General features: G+C 35.6%; 3 protein-coding genes across 10 annotated transcripts; 1 reads left to right on the top strand and 2 right to left on the bottom strand.

The window, feature by feature from the left end:
• Nucleotides 1–5310: 5310 nt before the first annotated feature.
• On the bottom strand, nucleotides 5311–8707 carry LOC7465838 (scarecrow-like protein 28). Its single transcript, XM_002303529.3, has one exon. It carries the CDS (start codon nucleotides 7648–7650, stop codon nucleotides 5653–5655), a length of 1998 nt encoding a protein of 665 aa, XP_002303565.1. The 5' UTR covers nucleotides 7651–8707; the 3' UTR covers nucleotides 5311–5652.
• A 953-nt stretch (nucleotides 8708–9660) lies between these two features.
• Nucleotides 9661–13960, bottom strand: LOC7465837 (plant UBX domain-containing protein 8). Of its 3 annotated transcripts, XM_052451598.1 has the most exons (12): nucleotides 13601–13960; nucleotides 13399–13439; nucleotides 13223–13284; nucleotides 12548–13082; nucleotides 12031–12114; nucleotides 11843–11959; nucleotides 11344–11547; nucleotides 11027–11230; nucleotides 10771–10935; nucleotides 10273–10416; nucleotides 10125–10181; nucleotides 9661–9944 (listed from the first exon to the last, which is right to left on the bottom strand). In XM_052451598.1, exons 4-12 carry the CDS (start codon nucleotides 13079–13081, stop codon nucleotides 9837–9839), a joined length of 1617 nt encoding a protein of 538 aa, XP_052307558.1. In that variant the 5' UTR covers nucleotide 13082; nucleotides 13223–13284; nucleotides 13399–13439; nucleotides 13601–13960; the 3' UTR covers nucleotides 9661–9836. The 3 variants fall into 3 exon arrangements, with proteins under 3 accessions (XP_052307558.1, XP_052307556.1, XP_052307557.1); XM_052451596.1 differs by lacking the exon at nucleotides 13399–13439; XM_052451597.1 differs by lacking the exon at nucleotides 13399–13439 and having other exon boundaries at nucleotides 12031–12095; nucleotides 12553–13082.
• Nucleotides 13961–18282: 4322 nt separating this feature from the next.
• LOC7479262 (uncharacterized) lies at nucleotides 18283–22658 on the top strand. 6 transcript variants are annotated; one of them, XM_024596859.2, is made up of 11 exons: nucleotides 18283–18446; nucleotides 18582–18732; nucleotides 18823–18879; nucleotides 19143–19195; nucleotides 19899–19950; nucleotides 20466–20531; nucleotides 20616–20675; nucleotides 20873–20915; nucleotides 21419–21463; nucleotides 21728–21810; nucleotides 22279–22507. In XM_024596859.2, the coding sequence occupies exons 2-10, from the start codon at nucleotides 18621–18623 to the stop codon at nucleotides 21789–21791; spliced, it is 552 nt and encodes a 183-aa protein (XP_024452627.2). In that variant the 5' UTR covers nucleotides 18283–18446; nucleotides 18582–18620; the 3' UTR covers nucleotides 21792–21810; nucleotides 22279–22507. The 6 variants fall into 6 exon arrangements, with proteins under 6 accessions (XP_024452627.2, XP_024452626.2, XP_024452623.2 ...); XM_024596858.2 differs by lacking the exon at nucleotides 22279–22507 and adding an exon at nucleotides 21916–22262; XM_024596855.2 differs by lacking the exon at nucleotides 20873–20915 and having other exon boundaries at nucleotides 22279–22658.
• The last annotated feature ends 212 nt before the right edge of the window (nucleotides 22659–22870 follow it).

The raw sequence follows: 22870 nt of genomic DNA, 5'->3' as shown, positions 1-22870 counted from the left end.
GATGCATGTTGTTGCTTAGCGATGGTTTATGTATAAAGATGGACAGATAATATTGCAGGTGCTGAGTTACGCGACAGGGAGATGATCATGGAGCAACTTGTTCTTCTTGTCTGTGCCGTACGCCTAGGGAATGTGCATTTATATTTAAATTACAGTTTAAGTAAAGAAGAAAAGGAACTTAAGAAAAGACAACTTTTCTTGACTGAGATTTGGAAATAGGATTAAAATACACAGTAACGTTTTTTCAAAGGACACAACCATTTTAAACTCTGTGTTTACTAAAATTTGATGTAATTGTCAGCAATGTTTTTTTTTTTTAGTTTAACGGTCCGGACCAGCTTGCGCGCACCTTAATTAAAATGAATCCTGTATGGTGAGTCAAACCACGACTCTAGACCTAATTTGAGATGGGTTTAGAAAAAAAAAACTAGGTAATAGATAAGAATTGATTTGATCAAATTCAAAACAAATTAAATAATATTATTTTTAATTCATAACTCAACACAATTTTGAAACTAATTTTCATCATTAATAAATGTAGTTAATCTAGTTGCTCACGTAACTGGGACAAAAGGTGAAGAGTCGAGGGGTTGTCCATTTTGCAGAACCAGGGGATGACTAATGTGACAATAGTTACAGCTTCTCAATCCCTATTTTAAACAATAAGTTCTATTATTTTTAGCTTCTCAATATTGTGATAAATTTTTAATTTCAAATCAAAGTTATTTCTAATCAAATATATTAGTGAATTTTTGTTGGGTGGGTAATTAAAAATAATTTGCATAGTTCACACCAAATGTAACTTTAATTAAGATTAATAATTATTAATAAACTCAAATTTAATGGACCTAAAAAACTCTCCGAAAACCTCAAATCTCATGGTCTCGGGCAACGTGCCTATACCCAGCTCCAATGGACTCAACCTTGGAGAAGAACTCAATGTTATGAGCTCGGTTTAAAGGAATGGTCTAGCTTTTATGGGCTCAGTTTAAGGGAAAAACTCGGCCTTTATGGGCTCAATCTTGAAGAAAAGTCCAACACTCATGAGCTTAGCCTTAAAAAAAAGTCCAGTTCTCATGCGCTCAGCCTTGAGGAAGAGTCTAGCTCTCATGGGCTTAGTTTAGATAAAGAGCTCAGGCTCAGCCTTATTAAAACTACGAAAAGAATATGTAAGTGATATTTATCTCTTATTGATGCATATGTCAGATATATTTTATCTTATTAAAGCTATCAGGGAAAAATTAAACTTTAATCATTCCTCTCCATAAAAACATAAGACTCATAGATTATAAATATACCATGAATCCTTCAAACTCTAGGTTCACAATCTTCATTCTCTATTGCATTTATATTTTCAGAGCATATCTCTCTCTAAAATATCATTGTCTTCTCTCTTTAAAAAGATATTTACTTAAGTGTTTAAGAGTCTCTAAATCTACTAAAAAAAACTTTTTACAAGTATTAGGTACCGACAACCAGTCATCTTAGTTAGAGAGAATGGATTAGATTGTTAAATATAAATATGTAATTCTTTTGGAAATGGAAAGAACATGTTTGGTAGAGGGTACAAGGAAGAAAAAATTATACGGGTAATTTTTAACACCATACTTGTGTTTGGCAAAAATTTTGAGGAGGTTTTTTCTGTAAGAAGGATAACATTTAACTCCAAAAAAAGGGTTAAATGTTAGAAGGCTGATTTTTTTAAAAAAAATTAAATATTAATTTTTTTATACTTCTAATTTTGAATACAAGTATAATATCTTTTTTTATATATAATTTTATTTAATTGAAAATCTGATTTGTTTTTCATTGAAACCTACTTTATCTCGAAGTTTTTTCAACGTTTTCCAAACATCCTTTAACACTTTATCCCTTTACATGTTTTGCACTTCAACACTTCAATCTTGCTCCCTTGATATTTTCTCTCTAAATTTTCAACCCCTTACCAAACATGGGCATTTTTTTTTATATAGTAAAAAAGAATTTGAGTGTAGATGGCAGCGTAGCCCAAGTCCCGCAGCTAGTATATACTATACATGTAATGGGCTTAATCCACGGTTGACCTCCAAGACACTCTAATTTAATTTAACTACGCTTAATCCACGTGCAAGTCCTAATCTGACCATATTATGCTCGATAACCGTGATGTGTTTATTCTAAATAATCAAGTTTAGCAGTTTAATTAATTAACAGTCGTCTCGTCTCTTTCGGCCCACCTTACTTTCTCATCGCATATCTGTATCCATCGGATCAGATTAGAGATGCTTTCATCTTCTCACAGCAGGGGCATGGGTTGACCACCTCTAGCTAGAGCGGTGTCACAGCTCCTCCTTTTTTATCTTTAAAATATATTCTTGGAATAAATATACGGGAAAACAAATATTAGACGAGCGGTGTTTATTTAAGATTTTCTGATTGGTTAGCGTGATGGGCTTCATTATTATTATTTTTACTGAAACGATGGAGGTTTTGGCCCTCAAGAAAAATTATTCCAGTCTTGGCTGCCCTAAGAGGTGTGCTAGCTCCGCCCTGACAACCATCGTATCGTCGTCGTCACGGTATATGTCAGTAATATAGTTGATTTGATGCCCATGGACCGAGTCCATGTGTGCATTAAACATTAGAACTCACTCTTAACATCTCCCAATGAAGTGGGAAACCTCAAAAAGCGGTGGGTTTTTTCAGGGAAAAAAGAAGGAATATAAAGATAGTTTTCAATATCATTTTATTCTTAAAAAAACACTGGCAGAATCTCAACAGTGACTTTTCTGTATATTTTTCTATCACGAGATAACATTGTGATGGCAGAATAGGAACCCATACCATGTGAGCAGTGATTACCTGCCTGAGCTGGTCTGTTAGAATGGAGACATCAACATTGAGAATTAATGACGAAAACATCTCAATACCCTTCAGTTTTTTTTCACGAAAATGTCTCGTTCTTAACTCCGATTGACCTAATTAAAACAATTAAATATGTAACTGAGGCCGGAGAAGGGAGTGGATGCCTCGGGGCGAGAGGCCAAGTTGAAGGATTTAGGGAGGTAAATTAGAAACAGCCATAACATTACTGTTGCTATTAACCATCTCCAGGATCCTCTCTTCCATTTTTTTTTCACTGAGGAAGAAAGGAACTCCACCGACGTTTTAGATCGGAGCTTGCTTCGCTTCTATCCTGCGTCGTTTAATTCAACTGTGGTTGCCTTTTAGAGAGACTCATGATACGATACCGTTTTGCTTTAACTGAGTACTTACATATTTACTATTATAAAATTCATACAGAGCAAATATATAAATTAAAAAAATATATAATTTTTTTTATCATGTAAACAAATATCAAAATTATACTTAAATAAAACTTAAAACTAGTTTCGAGTATTTATTTGTTGAAATACTTCAAACATATCTAATCTAAAATTTTATTGTTGCCTGTAATTAATTTTTTGTTCTTAAAACTTTATTACTCATCATTTGGAACAAAATGACTTTCTTTATTAAATTTCTCAGGATTCAAACAACTCCTCATTATTTAGGTGTTTATATAAACAAAATTCAACGAACTCAAAAGAATAATACTAAATATCTCTTTGTAAAAAACCGAATATAAACTCTAAAGTAGAAAGAAAGAAAAAAAAAACAAGTCTTTAGAAAAAAAAAACTCAAGAAAATACTTGGATATTTTTTCATTCGTTACCGACATGCGTTGCACCAACATAAAAAGGATATAAAGGCGATTCCAATGACACGATGAAAAATCATTTTTATCTGTCACGAAACGCCACCCGAAATGCACGGATGTCTCATATGCACCATCAACTTTTCCCATAAAAATAATATTTACTATGTGTAAAAAGATTAAATTGCTCTTCATTAAACTAACAATAACAAAAAAATCATAGCGAAAAGGCCGAAAGACAATGGACATGTGTTTTTTTTTTTATTTCAAGTATAAATGTGTTATTTTACTGTATTTTTAAAAGTGAAAAAATAAAAATATCATTGTTTGTTGATTTTAAAAATACTAATTTGAAAAGTAATTAAATTATTTTATTGTGATTAAAAATTTATAAAAAACGTAGATTTCTGATCAATTCTTTAATAATTAATAAATCACGTGAGAAGATTGAAATACCCTTAAGACCATTGATTTTTTTCTTAAGGAAAAAAACGGTAATTAAACTTTTATAGTAAATACTAAATAGTAAAATGTTTCTATAGTGAATTTGCCCTCCCCTTTGGGTTTTATTTATTTACTTTCTTCTCTTGTAGGTGTACAGGTAAAAGATCAGGAATTGGCTACGTCCCAACCTGCACTAAGAAGAATCGATGAAATATGTACCAAGAAAAATGAAAGGCAGCACCGTTTGGCACCGTTTCCCCTTCCTCACCGCACTATGGAGACAAGCCGAGTACTAATGAACTCTCAAGTGGGTGTTAGAGTGGGCACAATCGGACTGTGGCCCTGCTAATTGGGAAGATATCACTCGTATTCAAACCACGGCAGTTTCTTAACTCGGCATTGGATTTCAAAGGTAATGGTTTTGAGCTCTTGCCCTTTGGTGCAAGAAGGAGATGCTATCCATGGCTGCAAAAAGCAAGTGCCTTCTGTTCTTGCACTATCGATCCATCATTTCTTTGATTGATCTCTCTCCCTCAAGGAATTAATCCCAACAGCAGAGACATGATTGAGAAGTTTGTTTGCTAAATGAACACCCTCTCCTTCTAATCCCTAAAACTAGATTCTTATCATTCCTGTTATCCCATTCTCCATATGCAGTAACAGCTTTGTCGTATGCAGTAGTGTGTAACACACCAAAATAACTTTTTGAGTGTGATTGTCGCGTTTCTTATGATAGAAGTGCTGGTTTCGACTTTCGACGTCTATTTCGCGTTTCTTTTGATAGAAGTGCTGGTTTTGATGTATCTTTTCTTTGGAGATTGCCTACTGATTGATCAAGACATTGAAATTCCAGTCTCTCTATTTTCTTGATATATTCAGCTCTCCTAAATGAGAAAATACATGGAAATTCAGATATCCTTCTTCAACTTCATTTCTTGTTTTGAATAAGCTTTTCAGGATCATTAAAATAAAATTAAAAAAAAAAAGGAAAAAAAGCTTTTCAGCACACATCACTTATTTTCGTACTTCGCAGAAAGCCAACTGGTGTTTAGGGTTGAGGATTATTATTTGCAAGGCATATACTCCCAAACAATAAAATAATTCCACTTGTGGCAATTTTCAATTCTCAAACACATCATGTTTTGCGTTTCTAATAGTCCTTCAACTTATAAAAAGAACGAACAACGTAATGACAAGACTACAAAGAATTCATAATACATAAAGAACGAACAACGTAATGACAAGACTACAAAGAATTCATAATACATAAAGAATCAAAGAATAAACATAAAACTGACTCTGAATTCTGTGGACCAAAACCTAGAAACCTGCCCCGCAAAGAACTGAAATCGGTATGAAACTACTGTGTATTCATACAAATGTATCTTGTGCTATTAGACTGACGAATCTTATCTGCAACAAAAGAATGAAAGAATAATCACAGCTTCTTCTACCTACAAAGAATTTAGTGTCCCCCCTTTCAGTATGCAAGAATGGTATGGAATTTTGATGACATGTATGAAAAAAAATCTTCAAGGTGGCTGAGAAAAAGAGGTTGAACTCCCTGCAATGTCTAAAGGTGTCCACGCCGAGACTGTGTAGAGAGGTTGATCTAACCAACTTAGAGTAAGCGCTGCTTCCTCGTGCCCTTGTTTCTTAACTTTGTAACTATCACAAGAGTACATCTTCAATAGCATTTGGGCTTGAAGCATCTCCCTCTCATCGATTCCCACGCACCGGAGCCCTCCTTGCTCCATCAACTTCTTCCACTTGTCAAAACTTTCATGTCTTTCATGCCGGTCACTTCCTTCACAAGCAACAACGTTTCTAATTTCCCGAGCATACATCTCCTCTAATTTGATCCTAACTGGGCTGTTAAATGGAAGGCTAGAATCAATCGAGTCAAAAATAGCAGAGTAGTACTTCAACGAATTGCAAACTCTTGTTTCCAAATTAGGGGCATTATGTTCCGCTTCTTGCTCTGCCAGAAGGACTATTGTGGGGTTTGTACTCCGGATAAGCCCCAAGAAATCCCTCAGTGCTCCTCCACTCCCATCATATAGTGTCTTGTGCATTTGGAAAATACAATTAATAGCCACACACTCCCTCTCCTTCACATGGAGCATCCACAACCTCACATCTTCTAACCTGTCCACAACTGGATGAAACTCGAAAGGCAGGTTCAATGCCTCAGCAAATCCAGCAAGCCTATCTCCTGTCTCATTAAGCTCTTGCTTAGACTCACCTATACCAGTGATTCTAACATGGCTAGGAGGATTAGTCCTGGAGGCCAAACTCTGAAACAAACTAGGCCATTGAAGCCCTTGCCTAATGTCAAAATCTATAATGTGGACCCTATCTTTCCCTTCAAAAGCCCTCAACAACATCTCATTCGCCGTGAAATGAATGAACTTCGGAATTGGGCTCACTTGATTCAAAAGCCTCAATGCAGTCCCTGAATCATCATCAACCCGATCAAGTTCCCGGGGAGCAGTTATATGAAAAATGTGAGGCCAAATCCTTGTAACTCTAAGAGCTAATGCCTCGGTATAATAAGCAGCAAGGCGGCTAATAGGAATTCCTTTGGGGGAAGCAAGCTCCCCCAGTTTAGCTATAAAATGGTTGATACTAGCAATATTCTTTAACCCAATCTCTTCAACACAAGCTGTAAGAAAGCTGACCAGCTCAAACCCCTGATGCTCTCTCTGATCATCCTCTGCAGCCTCCACCGCGCCTTCTTGTGGATGAGGAGGATTGCTAGAGCCCTTACCCACTTCGTGCTCCACTACGTTCTCGCTTAGTCTAAGGCCCAAGCTTTGACTCTCTGATGAAGTACTTGAACCCGAGGCTTCTTTTACTGGCCTTTGGCTACTCTCTCCATATTTTTCACCCAGGTCAGCGATCTCAGTTATAACAGAGTCCACCCATGGATTGTTAGACAATGGCAAAGGCGGTGAAATCACTTCACTGGGCACAAAGCAAACCCTCTCCTCATCTCCTGAAAAAGTCAAAGAGAAAGGAAATTGTTGAGGGTTTAGGCTTCTAGGCACCTCCAAACTTGGTTGAAACCAAGAATTGCCACTACCCAACTGGCCTAAACTCAAACTATCACCTTCGCAAATATCATCAGATTTACCGTTATCATTGTTACCCTTTTTTCTCTTAGCCCTGTTAAAGCTAGACTCATCAACTGATTGCTCGGCAAACCTCTTCAAGCTCTTACCCTTCTCCCAAAACTCATCTTTCACTGATTGATTGCTAGTTGCCAATGGTGGGAGCCTGATATTCTGCATGAGAGAGCAACTGCTGGTCTTGGACTCAAGTGATTTGTCCACAGCCAAGCCAACACCAACAGGCCTCATTGGCTGCGACCGCGATGATTCTTTGCGAGAGAAAGTACATGGCAAGTCCAATCTCTGTGTGCTCATTGAAGGTAACTGATAATGGCAAGCTTGAAACTGCGCAGGTGATTCACTCCTCAATCTATGCCTTGGTGACAGCAATGTTGAACTAGAACACCCGGCCAACATCCTCTATAAACTTCCAATTTTTCTTTTCTGTGATTTTTGTTTGATTCACCCACCCTATTTTCTTCTATTCTTCTCTCCCAATCTCTCTTTGTTTCTATAACAAATCTTCAACTATGAAATGTATGGTCTTGCTCTATCGTGTATGCGTTCTATGTAATCATATAAAACTTTGCATGTATATTTGAAAACAGAAATCAAGAGAGATGGACTAATGTGAGTGTGTGAATTTTCTTTTTCTTTTTCTAAGAAACCAATAAAAAGAATAAACAGGAATCCGATGAGTAACAAAAAGAAACAAAAACAAAGTTTTCGTAAATTGTGTTTAGTGTTCCTGTATGAACAATGTGAGCTAGTATGCAACTATTTAACAAAAGACTAGGCAATGAAAACTCCCCAACCCCAACAAAAGAATGAAAGAATTTGTAAAACTAATCAATCATACAAAACAACACCTATAATAAAACAGTCATCGGATTCCAACACATTTAAAACAAACTCATTGAAACAAACAATCAACTCTAATATTCACTTCATGGAAGGAAACGCAGAAACATACTTGCGCAAACTGCTGGCTGAAATCAACACAACTCTTTAAACCCAGTTCAGCATTTGAAGTTTCCATCACGGTAGTTAAAATGAAACCAAAACCGGAACCCAGAAACCCCACCTCTTTAACAATGCATGATCAACAAAGAAATATAACATTCACTCACTAACCAAAGAAACCATAAAACATAACGAGGTTGTGTTTTTATATACTAATAAAACATTTGGTTCTTGTTCTTCTCTCTCTTTCTCTCTCTCGCCCCTTCTCTCTCTACTACTATGTTTCTTACTAGTAGTATACCTTCCATAGCTGTCTCAGTCATTGCTTTTTCTAAGACTGGCATGGTTTTTACCAGCACTTGGAAAAAATTATGATTACTGTGAAAAGGGGTGTTCGAGAAGACTTGGGAAACTGGTTTTCTGGTCGTTGGATTTTGATCAGATGGTGGATGATGCAAGTTCAAGTGGCCGTTGGAGCATGTCGGGAAAATATGACCGTTGGAGATTGGAGGAGGTGGTGTGTATGTGTGAAGATTTTTATTCCTTTTTTTGTTTTTTTGTTTTTTTTTACTTTTACTCTTTTTCTGTTGTTTTTCTCTGTGACGATCACGTAGGATGCACGTGCCTGTTCACTAGACCGTTGGGTTAAATCATCGTCTCGTCTTTGTTCATCCTTGCTAGGACTTTGCGTGATTATCATTAACTTCCCTTGACCTCTAATGTCATCAACAAATATTTACACACGTGGTGCACTGTCGGCCGTAATTAGATACTGATTATCGTCTTGCTTTTCTAAGAGGAATGGATCGCTTGTAGCTAAGGGCGATGGGCCCTCGGGACTAGGGCAGGTAAAGCTAAAAGAAGTTTGCTAGACTACATGCCATCTAGACCGTGCAGCGACACCTGTATTGAAAGCAACAGTAAGAGACAGCACGGACATTCGGTCCCAACGGAAGGTGGAAGAGTCATGACGTACTGTACACTGCCCGAGTTTGGAATTAAAAAGACAAAACCTTACCACAGTAAGAGTTGATTCCGTATTATTATTTGATACGGCAGCTTGGACTTGTAAGCGATGAATATTTGCCCTGAAACGGTAAGATTGTTGAAATACATTGCACCAATTGTAACTTGACAGCATACCCCCGATGCTGCCAACGGTATACTTGTTAACTAAAAATAATAATATTTTTTAATCATCAATATATTAAAATAATAATTTTTTTATTTTTAAAAATAATTTTAAATATCCAAAAATACTAAAAATATATTAAATTAAAATAAAAAAAATTAAAATTTTTAAAAACACGAATGAAAAAAGCTGAGGTGGAAAGGCTGTAACAGCAGAAGCTGCATGCGAAACACACGCCTTTTAAGTGAGAGATCAAGAAAGCTCATAAATACCAACATAAATAATATATACAAGGAACATTGCCCCCGCCCCCCCGTCCTGAACACCCAAAATAACAAATCGCAACCATAAACATGTAACCCATGAAGCCAGATTGAATGTGAAATCTGTCCGTACAGTGTGGATCCGAGTGACATCCCCGGACTTCCATGCATTGATTCATTTTTCTAGACAACAAATTTATAGCTTTTTAAGTTGTAACTCTCTACAATTTGTAACAAGTTCATCCTTAGATCAACTCTAGAAACAAGGCTTCCTGTTTGCTGGTCAGGCCAAGTTCGTTGAGAGTCAACGCACCCTCTCCATCACTGAAAGCACGCCTTGGGTATGGCCTAACCTGCTCAGGTAACAAAACAAATCAGAGAAGGCAGGAGGATGTAAATTTAATTACCATCTTTACCAGAAGAAATTCTAGCATCAAAATAAAAATGGTGTAAAGTTTCAACAAAACAACAAATCAAGTGTACATCTGGAGATGATTTCACCATAACTACTGAAAATATAGCTGAAAGATTACCAATCTGTAAGTGCCTGGCTTGACCACTCTGCCAATATCTATGAAATCAAAGAGAGCCTGCAAAGCACAATAAACAACATTTTAAAACCAGGATGGTAAGCAGATACAAAATGTTTAAGCATTACTTTCCCAGCAAAACTCAACTCACATGTAACTTGTCAGACTTGAGAAATCGGCGGCCACGCCGGCTTCCATCAGGCATCCGCACCAAAAGCGTCACAGCATTCTCATCATTAGATGAAGGTTCAAGAGCCAGAGAAGCTTCTTTAGCTGCCAACAGTCTCTCAAACTCCTGCTAGCAAGAATCACACAAGCAGCTATAAACAATTAACAAAAGGTTTGTCAAAGCCATTAGTCACATCCCTTCCTCGACAAGCAAGGAACTGATTGATGACTTTGAGAGACACTTGCAACAATATCTACCACTGCCAAAGGTAAAACCAAAGACCATGAAGAAAAAATAGCAAACAAGGTGACTGGCTGCTTTGAGGAGCATCAAAATCTCAATTCCATTGTTATCATTTACCCAGACAAGAAACATATATATTACCAAGCAACATAATTGACACTGCGAGTATGAAAATAGACTTAAATTAGTCACCAGTTCCATGTCCATCTTTAGCATAGGAAAACGAGAAGACAATACCTGCTCTTCCTCCAATTTTCTACGAGATTCTTCCTCTTTTCGCCTTTCTTCTTCAAGAGCAGCTTTCCTAGCCACTTCTTCTTGTACACGGCGAGCTTCAGCTTCCTCAATGGCCTTCATCTCCTTTTCTCGGTCAGCTGCCAATGATGCAAGATACTCATCGTCCTGCATCCACCAGACAAAGCATGCTAACCGCATCAACCTTATGGCCCAGAATTTGAAATTTTATTTCGCAGTCAAAGAACAAAAGCCAAACCTGTTGTTCACGGATCAGGCGCTGAGCTTGTAAAGAGGGTGATGGAGGACGAGGTACTGGACGAGGATAATGATTCTCATTTTGCATGAACTGGTGGTGAGGTGTATATGGAAAGCGATATCCAGTCCCTTCAGGAATTCCACCAAACATTGCAGCCTCAAGCATGACTGCTTCATCATGCTCCTCAGAAGAGATGCCTCCCCACTTCAATTTGTCAAATTTCAAGTGTCAACAGATTTGTTTACCTATAGAATGTTATGTGTTCTACATATTGAAATTAGAGTTGATCAATTGTAGAGAAGAATTGTGAAGGATACCTCATCAGAAAATGCATCTCCATTGTGCAGGGGATGACTTCCTATATTACTCTGTCCAGGACTTGATGGCGGGCTAGCCTCAGCAACTCCAACTTCTCTAGCAGATTCCAAAGAGCCGGAAGATGGCTGTCTTGATCTGTGCCTAATGAGAGGCTGATCTTCCACATCTTCCGCTTCATCTTGGATGGAAGAGCTTCCTGCCTCCTGCCTAAATTGAGTCAAGAGACCATTGTGAGATTTCCTACCTCTAACCTCAGAAGTAAAATCTAACACATACTTTGTTATCGTCTGTTTTATATGATTGTGCAATTATGGGATGCATTTCAGGTTTTTTCTATGATTATTTATTCTTGGCAGGCCAAGTGAACTTGGTTATCTTAGATGGCACAAATACTTCATTGTCCTTTTGTTTGGCCATTACATCATAAGAACATCACATCAGTCATAGAAAAAGTCCAATATCATATGATTATATGTACTAATGACCAATTAAGAATACTTGCCCTCCATTTGATGCAGCTATTTTCCCCTGCCCTTCCTCAACAGCATTATCTCCTACTTCTGATGGTCCAACTTTCCCCCTCTGGCCATGCAAAGTTTTCTCTTGCTCTGCTGTCTGGATTCAGTTTGTGTTAAACAAGACCAAGAGATGCCTATAAGTGAAGCAAAGTGTAAAGAAACACAAACCTTTAAGGATAATGAATCCACATGTTCAAGTTCAGCATCCTCCCCATGAGACTGCCTTTGCTGAGGTCCAGTTTCAGTTAGCTCCTAAATGATAATGCATATGATCAATTAAAAATAGAAACATTTTCAAAAGAAAAAAAAAAGGTAAAGAGAACACCTTAACAAAAAGCTAATCCAACCTTTTAAAGTTATGATTTTAGAATTTAGATTGCAACTGACCAAACTACTTTTAAAAGTTTTTTATTTGGAGCTCTTTTGCATGTAGAAAGAGGCAAACTGGCAGAAGAACCTTATTTTTTTACAAGTTTATGTCACATAACCCAAATAAAACTTACAAATCAAAAGAAGCATCCAAATCAAAAGGTTTGATGCTATGAGGGTCCAAATCAAAGTTCTGAGGTTCAAGAGGTCTGCTTCAAATTGGTTATCGGTACAATATCTAGAGTACAATAACACAAACTACCTGGAAAAAAAATCAGATAGTGCATGCACCAACCCATTAGCTTAGTTGGCTTACCTGAGCCTCTTGCTTTGAAGCCTCAATGGCAGCCCGGACCATTTCTTCTTCTATGTCATTGCTATAATCAGGTAAGTTATCAAATTCAGGAGCACTGGGCCTGAAATGTCCATCAAGAGAACTATCCCGTTGGGTGGCCCGTGCATTTATGTCAGTTAAAATATCATCATCGTCATCCTCAGCTATGACTGTTCCCTGAATACCAGGACCTTGTGCATGTTCAGTTCCAGTTACATCTTCAATAATAGGAGCATGAACAGAATGACCAGATGCATCACTATCATCCTTGACCTCTATAGGTATCTCCCTTAACTCTCTTGGTTGAGAAACAAAGGGTGCCTGGTTCATAAAATCAGAACCAGTATCAAATAGACCTCTTTGAAAAAGTGGTTCAAGAAGTGAGAACGAATTCATAGCACCACTCTCAGCTGGAATTGATAGAGGATTTCTCCTAGGAGGTGGCGCAACTTCAATTGGGTCATCATCAATATCCATGACATCATCTTGCAGCGAAGGAATGGAAGGTTGTCGCATGCTGGACATGTGAAAACAAAATTGCAACATAAATCCTCAAAAACATACCACAAGAACTGCACAGAACAAATTTTTGCTACCGGAGGATGAAAAACAACAACTAACAGGCAAAAGGATGACAAAATGGCAGGAGAGACTTACGCGCTTCTGTCTCCTTCGCTGAAATGCGTGTTGACAGCTGCATTGAGATCACCACCATGTTCCTAATTGCAATCAATCAAGAATCAATAAGTAATCACAAAAACCTCGGATTAAGTCTAACCTCCATATGATTAAAAATATTATCTGAACTTGAAAAATTGGTTACAAATTTTGACCTAAACTTCTGCGTCTACTACATCAAATAGTCAGATTACACCTGAATTAACCAAAAAATACAATTAGCAATCAACATTATCAACTACTTAGCCCACAATGCTGACCCTAATTACATACCGATTACAAAATCCAACAATCAAAGCATGAATCTCACTCCAGTTCTTCAAGATTACAATCCGATTGATTAAAAAAAAGAGTTACCTCAAGTTTTTGCACCGCTACATCTTCGGCGACGCCTGTGATGCTGATAAACGTCTCGATTGCTTCTTGATTAGGTCTGGCCATCTTCTTTTTTTATTTTTAAGAATGGAAGGCTTTTATTAATTGATTTCACCGTCGTGTTTTCTTTAATTTAGGTTTCTAAATTGGAATCGGAAAGAAGAGTAGATGATGTTGTGAGTGGAAGGAATCTGAAGAGATGGGATTGTTTGTGCTGGTGAGGAATGAGGAGAGAAGGCGAGGGGAGTTTCTCCGATATTCTACGCTTCTACTTGAGTCTTCCAGCCTCTACCTATAGAAATGCTGCCTTTTCTTCTTTTGGATTTGGGAGGAAGAAATGTGCGTCGTTTGGATTTTATTAAAATATTTGTAAAACAACCGACCTGAAATTAGTGGAATCTAATGATTTTTTAAATAATTTTAATTACTTTTTAAAAAAAAAAATTGGTTTGGCTTGGTTTCAGTTTATTTGTTTAATGACTCACGTTATGCTCATGTCCTATCAATATTTTTTTTAATGTAATAAAAAGATATTTAGAGCATAATAATTATTTAGTATTTTTATTAAATTTAATTTAGTGTTTTATAAAACCTCTTTATAAAACTTATTATCTATCCAAAATTTAAAATTAAATCATACAAGAGTTGTCTGTGATTTAGTTAACTTGGTCGGTCTAATTATATCTCGGTTAACCAATAAGAAAAGTATGAGAATGAAATTAAAAAAAATTGATGAATTAACGATAAAAAAATCACAACTCAACTTTTTATCTACTTCATGTTTAAAATTAAATCGTGTGGGAGTTTTTTTGATTTGACACCGCTAACTTGCCCGCTCTAAAAATAACTTAGCTGGCCAATTAAAAAAATTATGATGAAAGCATTGAAAAGAATAATAAAATTAATAGAAAAAATCTTTTATACTTGATTTTTTACTTAATTTAAATTTAAAATTAAATTATATAAAAATTATTTTTATATGATTAAATAGATTTATTTGGTCAAACTAGTAAACCTGAACTTCTGTTAAAAAGAATTGAAAAAAAATTTAAGTATAATTGAAAAAAAAAGAGGAGTAATTGTCCTTTTATTTTATTTTTTTAGTTTAAACAAACCCTAGTTATTGTGGCTTGGCGGGCAAGTCCGCGTGGGTATGGATATTTTAGCCAAATATATATATATATATATATATATATATAGAGAGAGAGAGAGAGAGAGAGAGAGAGAGAGAGAGGGTGTTTGACGTCGCTGACAAATGTGTGTAGGTTTTAGGAAATAGGGACTCAATTGAGAATTTTCTTTTTTTGTTATGAAATTGAGAAAATAGTGATAGATAAGGAGATAAGAGGAGTTGCAATGGCCAAGTAATTGTTTGTTTGGCATTGTTTTATTATATAGTGACGTGTTGCGTTGTATTGTTTGATAATTAATTAATTTGTTATGCTTACATATATATGTTTGAAACAGTTAAATACGACTCATAGCCTATTTGACCCTGCTTTTCTATCTTTTATTAATTTACTTTAAAACAAAACATCAAAGAATCATTTGGATAGGATGCTTAATTTTTTAGAGTGGAAGTTAATTTTTATAAGAGTAGTTTGAAGGTATATTAACTTTCATTTCAAAAAAATATGGAAAGTTATGCCTTATTATAATAGAATTCTGATTATTTTATTTACAATATAAAAATAACCATAAATATTTTAAAATTAACTAACTTTAATAATTTTTTCTATACATGATAATTAATTAATATGTAATTACATAGTTAATAATTTTAAATATTTTAAAATTGACTGACCTTAATTATTTTATCTTAAGCATGCATATCCTAGCTTGTCTAGATCTTAATTAAATTATTTAAAAATTATGTTCACTAAAAAAACTATGTAATATTTTGATTATTGTTCCTTTTTTACTTTTGTTTTTTGCTATGATAATTGTGTATTTTTTTTTTACAAAAATAAATTCCTCAAGTGATTCATTTAGTTTATCAAAGAAAATATTTACTTTCTTGAAAAAATATTTAATTTAAGTTATGTCCTCAATGATAATTTTAATTTAAGTAATTTTACTAACAACACAATGCTACAATTCATTATTAGGCAGTTTAATGTATTTAATATCATAACATAATAGACGCAAACAAATTCTTAATTAAATTATATTATTATGCTTTTAATTATAGTTTTGAAACTCGACCCGGTGGTTGACCCAGTCTAATGATCGGATCATGGATCAGATGGATTAACCCGGGTCAACCCAAAAATACAAAGAATAAAGAAAAGACTAAAGAGAGATGACATCTTTCCATCTATGAGACTAATTAACATTTTTTTCTCTTGATATGTTAAGTAGTCATCGAGCTGCGTAAATTTTCAAGGCCTCCCCTGTGAGACTAGATAGCATCTTACCACCGGACTTGACTGCTATCATGGTTCTCCAATACAGGTCTCTGCCTAATTCTGCCATATCTTCAGCCCACCATCCTTTGCTTGGCTGTTTATGTCTCTGGCTCTCCGCATAAGCAAACCTTTCCCGATCCATGTCAACCCAACAAGGGAACAAATTTTAAGCAAACCACTGTTTGCAGCACCAAGGCATAAGTTACCTGTCTCACTCCAATAGCCTGTACCAGATCTCCCAGTAAGAACATGGTCAGAAGAACTTAAATTTTTACCAAATATTATATCCATTGCTTCTTCAAAGGTACAACCACCTGAATACTTTGTTCCACTAGTCTTTAGATCCAATTTGTTAACTAGAGAACCTAACGCCTAAGCGGCCATAACATAGCCCTTAAGGAACACAATCATGAGAAAATGCAGTGTTGTTCTTATATTCGGAATGCGTGTTTGAGGATGAAGTGCTATAATTACTAATGTAAATAAAAAATGAACCCACTCATCTCTACTGGAAAATTTGTCCGTTTCTTGAGTGTCTTCTAACTCTTCTAGTTGAGCTTGAAGAGAGGACAAGGAATCCTTCGTTGATAAGAAAGTGTTGGATGAGAGTATAGTATAAGCTTTATCAATTATTATGTTCTGGCTTTCCACTGAACAAGAAGCAACAACAAGCGACGCAGTATCATGTTTATGTATATAAAAAAGAAAAAGGGCCAGGTCTCAGCCGGGTTTACCCGGGTCGCCCGGGTTCCGGGTCAACCCGCCAGGTCGACCGGGTTTCGCCGGGCCAACTCCCCGGCGGGTTTTTACTTAGACCAGGATTGGTTCTAGACCCGGATTGGCTAGGTCCCGGGTCGACCCGCCGGGCCGATCCGAGTTTCAAAACTATGGCTAAAACATTGAAAATAGATTGGCGTGCTTAGTAATTAATGAGAACCACGAGCACTTGTATAGTAAGTCCCTTATTAGGCTTAAAAGACCCTCTGATATTAAAGTTAGCAAGAGAGATGAAACTTTAGAGGCTATGATATGTTTGTGTATTGTAGAACAATAATAAAGAGCAAGATAAAAATGTTGAAAAGTAAAGTTGTTAGGCAATGCTGTTGAAAGCATTTTTGAAAAATTTTGAATTTTTTTTTCTTTAAATTAATATGTTTTTAGATCATTTTGATATTCTATGTTAAAAATAAATTTTTAAAAATAAAAAAATATTATTTTAATATGTTTTTGAATGAAAACATATTAAAACACTTTCTCAAACACTTCTCAAACTTCCTGTATAATCTTGTTCCAACTTACCTTTTGGTTCATGAATTATTTATATATCCATGAATCACGCTAACGTGCATGGAAATAAGAGTAAAATGAGAAAAAGACGAAGAAACATGATTTAATAGCAATAATTTAGTATTACAATACTGTTAAGAAGAAAAGATGTCGTCATATGGGTTATTCACTTGGCATGAACTTGCTAAACACGTTTTTGTAGGCCTAATTATGATAAAAAGATACGAGAACATTTATAATCCTGAATATCAACCATATGGAAGGATGTTGGAGAAATTTTGGGTCAAGCATCCTCTGTTTAGGCTTGGGTGTCTTCAAGATATTATGTGTCCGAGTATGTATCCTTATTAGGTTTGGTGGGCGCTCCAAACCCATTATAAAAGGCCAAAATTGGATCACCTTGTCTAAATCCACCAATGAATGAGGTTACGTAGGGTGACCAGCCCAAAAAAAATTGAATTATGATTGAGCTTACAGGCTCCAATATAGCCTTTAATTCGTTAGTTTTTGGTCTGGGCTATGCCTCGTCTTCTATTCCTTGAACTGTGTATGCCTCGTGCTATATGTCCTAGGCTTGGTGAAACATGATCCATGCTAGATTTTATTTTTAATTTACAGTTAATGTTACTTGCAAAAAAAATCCAAACCATTAATTTCAAAATTAATAGTTTGGATTTATATGAGATGACGTATCATATCACCAAATTAGCTTAAGTTACTGATGTGCTTTTACTATAAATTTATATTTGTTGCAAAATTTATCTAATAATTATATTTTATTTAATGGAAAATTAATGTATGCACACACACCACTTATACAAACCTTAAATATTAATTTAACAAAAAGATAAAAAAATGTTATTTATTTTCCAATTAAAAAAATAAAAAAGTTCTATTTACATTTTCTTCAAGGTATATATTTTAAAATTATGACATTGTATTAATAGAAATGAAATTAATAAATTCAATTTTGGCGTAAGAAAACTGAGGGGGACTGATATTTAAATAATCATATTAGGTCGGGGACGTATTTGTAGTCACCAGAGAACAACTCATTTTAGGCTTATGAGATCCCCTGATTCATTCAGCTCATCTCTGTCATTCTGTTTCTTTTCTTTTGAGGTTTTCTACGGGTAATTTCTCTTCGAGTTTTTTTTTTTTTTTAATGGAAAATCACAAACTGTAGGAGGCCAAATTTGGTGGTTAGATATTCTATTATTGATCTCCTTTGATTTGATTTGATTTGAAGTATATCATGCATGCTTCAGGGTGCGTATCTGGTAAGTCTGTAAAAAGGAAAGAAAGAGATGTCAAAGCTGTTGGCACGGATTGCTGGGTACTTGAGCAACCGAACTTTGGTGGGTGTAGACAAAGTAGGTAACCGTTACTTCACCAGAACAGAAGAGATCGATGGTATCAGTAAGTGGGTCTCTCCTCTTCCTGTTGTAAATTTGTGTCTTTTCTTTTCTTTGCATTTGTTATTAGTTTGTATATTTGTTGATGTTTCAGTGAAAGAGAAAAGATGGGTAGTATTCAAAGGGGAGGAGGATCCAACCTCACTTCCAGGTACAAATTTTAAGGCTTGGAAATTTTCCCCTCTCTGATACAATATTGCATTCCATTCTGTACTGCATTACGAGGATCATTAGTCATCAAATAACCTTTTCTTATCCATTGGTTGCCTCTAATAAGCTGTTAAGTCCATTCATGATTGTTAAAATACATGTTATTTCGAGTTATTGATATGTTGCTGGGACTTGGCTGTGAAACTTGGTTCTTCTGCATGGTTTATTCCTTACACTGAATGTATGTTTATGTGGGTATTGTAGTTGAATGGATATGCTGGTTGAATGGACAGCGTAAAAGGGCTCCAACTCCTGAGGTATATTAGAGACATTATTTATTTATTTATTTATTTTCACATATGCATAAAGAAAAATGGGAGGAAGAAGAAGTCCTCTCCAGCTGAAATATACTTAAGAGTATGTGTGTTAGACATCGAATTTGGAATTGTGTGTATTACGAAAACTATTGTTCAGTCTTGAGCACTTCGTCACCTCTTGGCAACTCAGTGAATGCTATTATAAAAAGTTTGGATGATGTATTCATCATGCCTCATCCCTTGGTGTTATCCTATGTTGCTTGGAATCAAATCCTACTCTCATTTGGGGTAGTATTATTTTTGTGCAGTAACAAAGGTGTTTCAGATTTTAAAGATGTTTTCTATACAATAAATTTGCTCTTCTTTGATTGATTTTTAATGTGGATTGTTTGAATGGTTGTTAAATAAATCCAAGGCATCTTCTTTCCTTAGGTAACTTGATGAAAAACAAACAGTACTCCATCAGAGGCTGAATTGACTTCATCATTCCTTTCTTGGTCTCTTCGGACAAGTTAACATTGACACGTAAAATGCACCATTAGTGTGTTGTGCCTTTTTGAATATCTATTTTGTGGATGGACAATTGAGTTTGAAAAGACACACAGGAGAAATAAGTGTTTATTTTACTACTTCTTTATCATTTTAGTGAGCTACAATGTTGGAGTTGCGTCATTCTTCTTTAAATATACTTGATTTTCTTCAGGAACTGATTGAGATGGAGGCTAGGCGTGAACTTGTGAAGCAGAATGTGGCTCGTAAGTTGCTTGTAGAATTATATAGATCTTTCTGTTTCTTCCTATTTTCTGGTTAATAATATTATTTATGTTTTATTGTTGGCTTGGTACCTATAATATTGCTTGTTGTCTCCTACTTATTGTTTTTGTCTCCAACTTCTGCAGCTACATTGCCACAGCTCCCATACTGCTCACAACACCCAAGCTAACCTAAACCAGCCCTTCAATCATTAAATTAACCCTTAAATTTTAACTACATAGCGAGTACTTGTTTGATGATGCAGTCTCTTCAGGGCACTGTATATCTATATGTTTTATAAATGGTTTTTTGAAGACCTTGACTTCTTATATCTTTCCATGTTTCTTTTCTTTATGTCTTCTTCATAATTTGAAAAACGATTTTTGTTTCTTTCTTGAAGGTTTTTGATTTACAAAAGTTGACTGTTGAGATACCCTTTTCATTTTCTTCTCTACTTCACATAACTTCCTTAGATTTGTCAAGGATCTTAATCAATGTATTTTTTTTACTGTGAAAGTTCTCAAGCAAGAAGAAGAGGAAAGGAGAGCCAGAGAAGGCAGTTCTTGTAAATCCACAAGCGCTGGTAAGTTGCTAAAGGCAAAATCTACTTTTTTAACAGCGTAATCATGCTGATGTAATTGTTGATATTCATCCACTATTTGTACAGGTAAAACTGGAGGTCCAGACTTGAAAAGTTTCATTCGCCAATTTCCTACTGCTTCTGAGGGTATTACATTCTTTCACTGAAATATTAATTGAGGATTGTATTTCTTGGCTGCAAAACATGTCATTGCATATGAAGGATTTGCTTTTACCATGTCATGCCCACTGACTTTGAATATAACACATGTTCACATGCATACTTTCAACTCTGCCGACTTCTGTGCTAACCATGATATGGCATTCTGGTGCTTTTTCTCAAAGGTAACAAACTTGAGGAAGAATCAGATGCAGTGGATAGAGCAAGGTGGGTCAGCTAATAATTGTCTTCAGCTTTTGAGATAATTTCATTTTATCGCTTACCTTGATTGTGAGGTCAGGGATCACCCATTATGTTGCTAGTTAAAATAAAAACTTTTGTCATCTTAATGGACCTCTGTTGGCTGTAATTCTTTTTCTAAGCCACCAGTGCTCAATTCAGTTTGCTTCTTCAACCAATGATGTTCTCCTCTTGGGTCTGCTCCAAGACTTGGTTGCGCCCATGCATGAGTGCGTGAACATGTGATGCTTTGAAGCTGGCCGCCTTATCGACCACCTGAGCTTATATTGTTTTATTTAATCATAAGATTTTACTGTGCTTCTGATAAATCATCCAAGCTTTTACAGTGTCATAATGTATTGTAATAATAAAGCTTCTGTTGTACCGTGCCTTGAAATATATCTAGCTATTGAAATTTTACCTACAATTACATCCTTGCAAGTGGAGCTAGTTTTTGTCCATGCCATAACATCAGTTGTTAAATTTTGCAGAGAGGGAGAAGCTGGGGGAAAGAAAGCAAAAGAACCTTTGTCAGAGTAAGTAAAGCATCTATGCTATGCACATGATACAATAGTCATAAAGAACTTATGTTAACTTGATCACGACTGACTATTTGTTGAAGGTTGCATCCATGAGGCACGGTAAGGTGCAAAATTATGGGAACTGCCTATGAAATGTGTTTACCACGTTTAACATATCAAATGAATGTCCATACCATGCAATGTGTTAAAATCTCCATTGCTTTCATGATTCTTTCTTCCACAATAATGCTCATGCATTGCTCTCGTATTTTTTTATAGGCATTCAGAACCAACTGGATCTGGTTCAACCTTCAAGCCAGGGACATGGCAACCACCGACATGAGATGGATTACATTGTAATGGTAACCTGTTTTGGTAGTCATTCTCTTCACCGTTATGATCCCTGATCCCCCATTGGTTTTTTAGTGATTAGAATCACAAAATTCACTAATGACATTGTTGGACAGAATACATATGCTGCAAACTTCTTTTTTGGAAAGATTGAGATTTTGGGGAGGTGAGGATAAATCGGATAGGTTTAGCTTCATAATTTGTATCAGCCAAAACAAACCCGAACTCAGGTTCATACCATTAAGCAGCAACATCAGCCATTCAAGAAGATTTGGAGGGATTCTCTGTGAAAGGAGTTTTAACTTTTTGAAAGACCCTTGTACGTTTATTGGACGAGAATATTGGCCTAATAAACCTGTAGCTAATAGCTCGTGCCATCATCAAGCTTCTCTCTGTTTTTTCACCCTTCAATTGCAATAGTTTCACACTAGTTAATCAATAAACAAAATTCATATTTTTTTTACGTGATTATCCTGCAGTTGTTTTTGCTCTGTATATTTGAGTTGGTTAATGAAGCTCACCTCAAAGAGAGGGTCGATGCTATAGCAGGCATGGGAACCAGTAAGAAATACTCTCTTCTTTCTTTTTTCTTCTTCGTATTCTTAAAAGACTTTTCGGAGCTTTTGAGATTTGATAGGACAAGTGCTGTCCTCGCCTAGCTTTTCAAATTTATACTGTTTATCAGATGATTTTAAATGGGTGGCCTCCAAATTAGATGTCCAAGTGGGGGCTCGTTTGAGACTCCTTAATTTGAGTATTTATCTGATACTTGATTTTTTAAGTTAGTTTTAGAAATGTGATGTTTAAATATATTGCACATTTTAATAATAATATTTATTAAATGTTGTGTTTTTAAAATATGATATGATTATTTCACTATTTTTTTTAAAATGGTATTATTCTACTAAGTTCCGTGGTAATTTTAAAAAAGAAAAAAAGAAAAGTTTCAGTCATATTTCAGCAGTGATAAAAGGCACAGATTTCATAGCTTTATGCATCTGTCAATGCCATGTACTTGTTGTTCATGTCGAGTAATTATTATACGGGCTAATCATACAGAGTAATAAGGCT

Source organism: Populus trichocarpa, chromosome 3, assembly GCF_000002775.5.
Source record: "Populus trichocarpa isolate Nisqually-1 chromosome 3, P.trichocarpa_v4.1, whole genome shotgun sequence".
Lineage (NCBI taxonomy): Eukaryota > Viridiplantae > Streptophyta > Magnoliopsida > Malpighiales > Salicaceae > Populus > Populus trichocarpa.
Note: the sequence above shows the minus strand (reverse complement) of the source record. Positions and strands in the feature narration are given on the sequence as shown.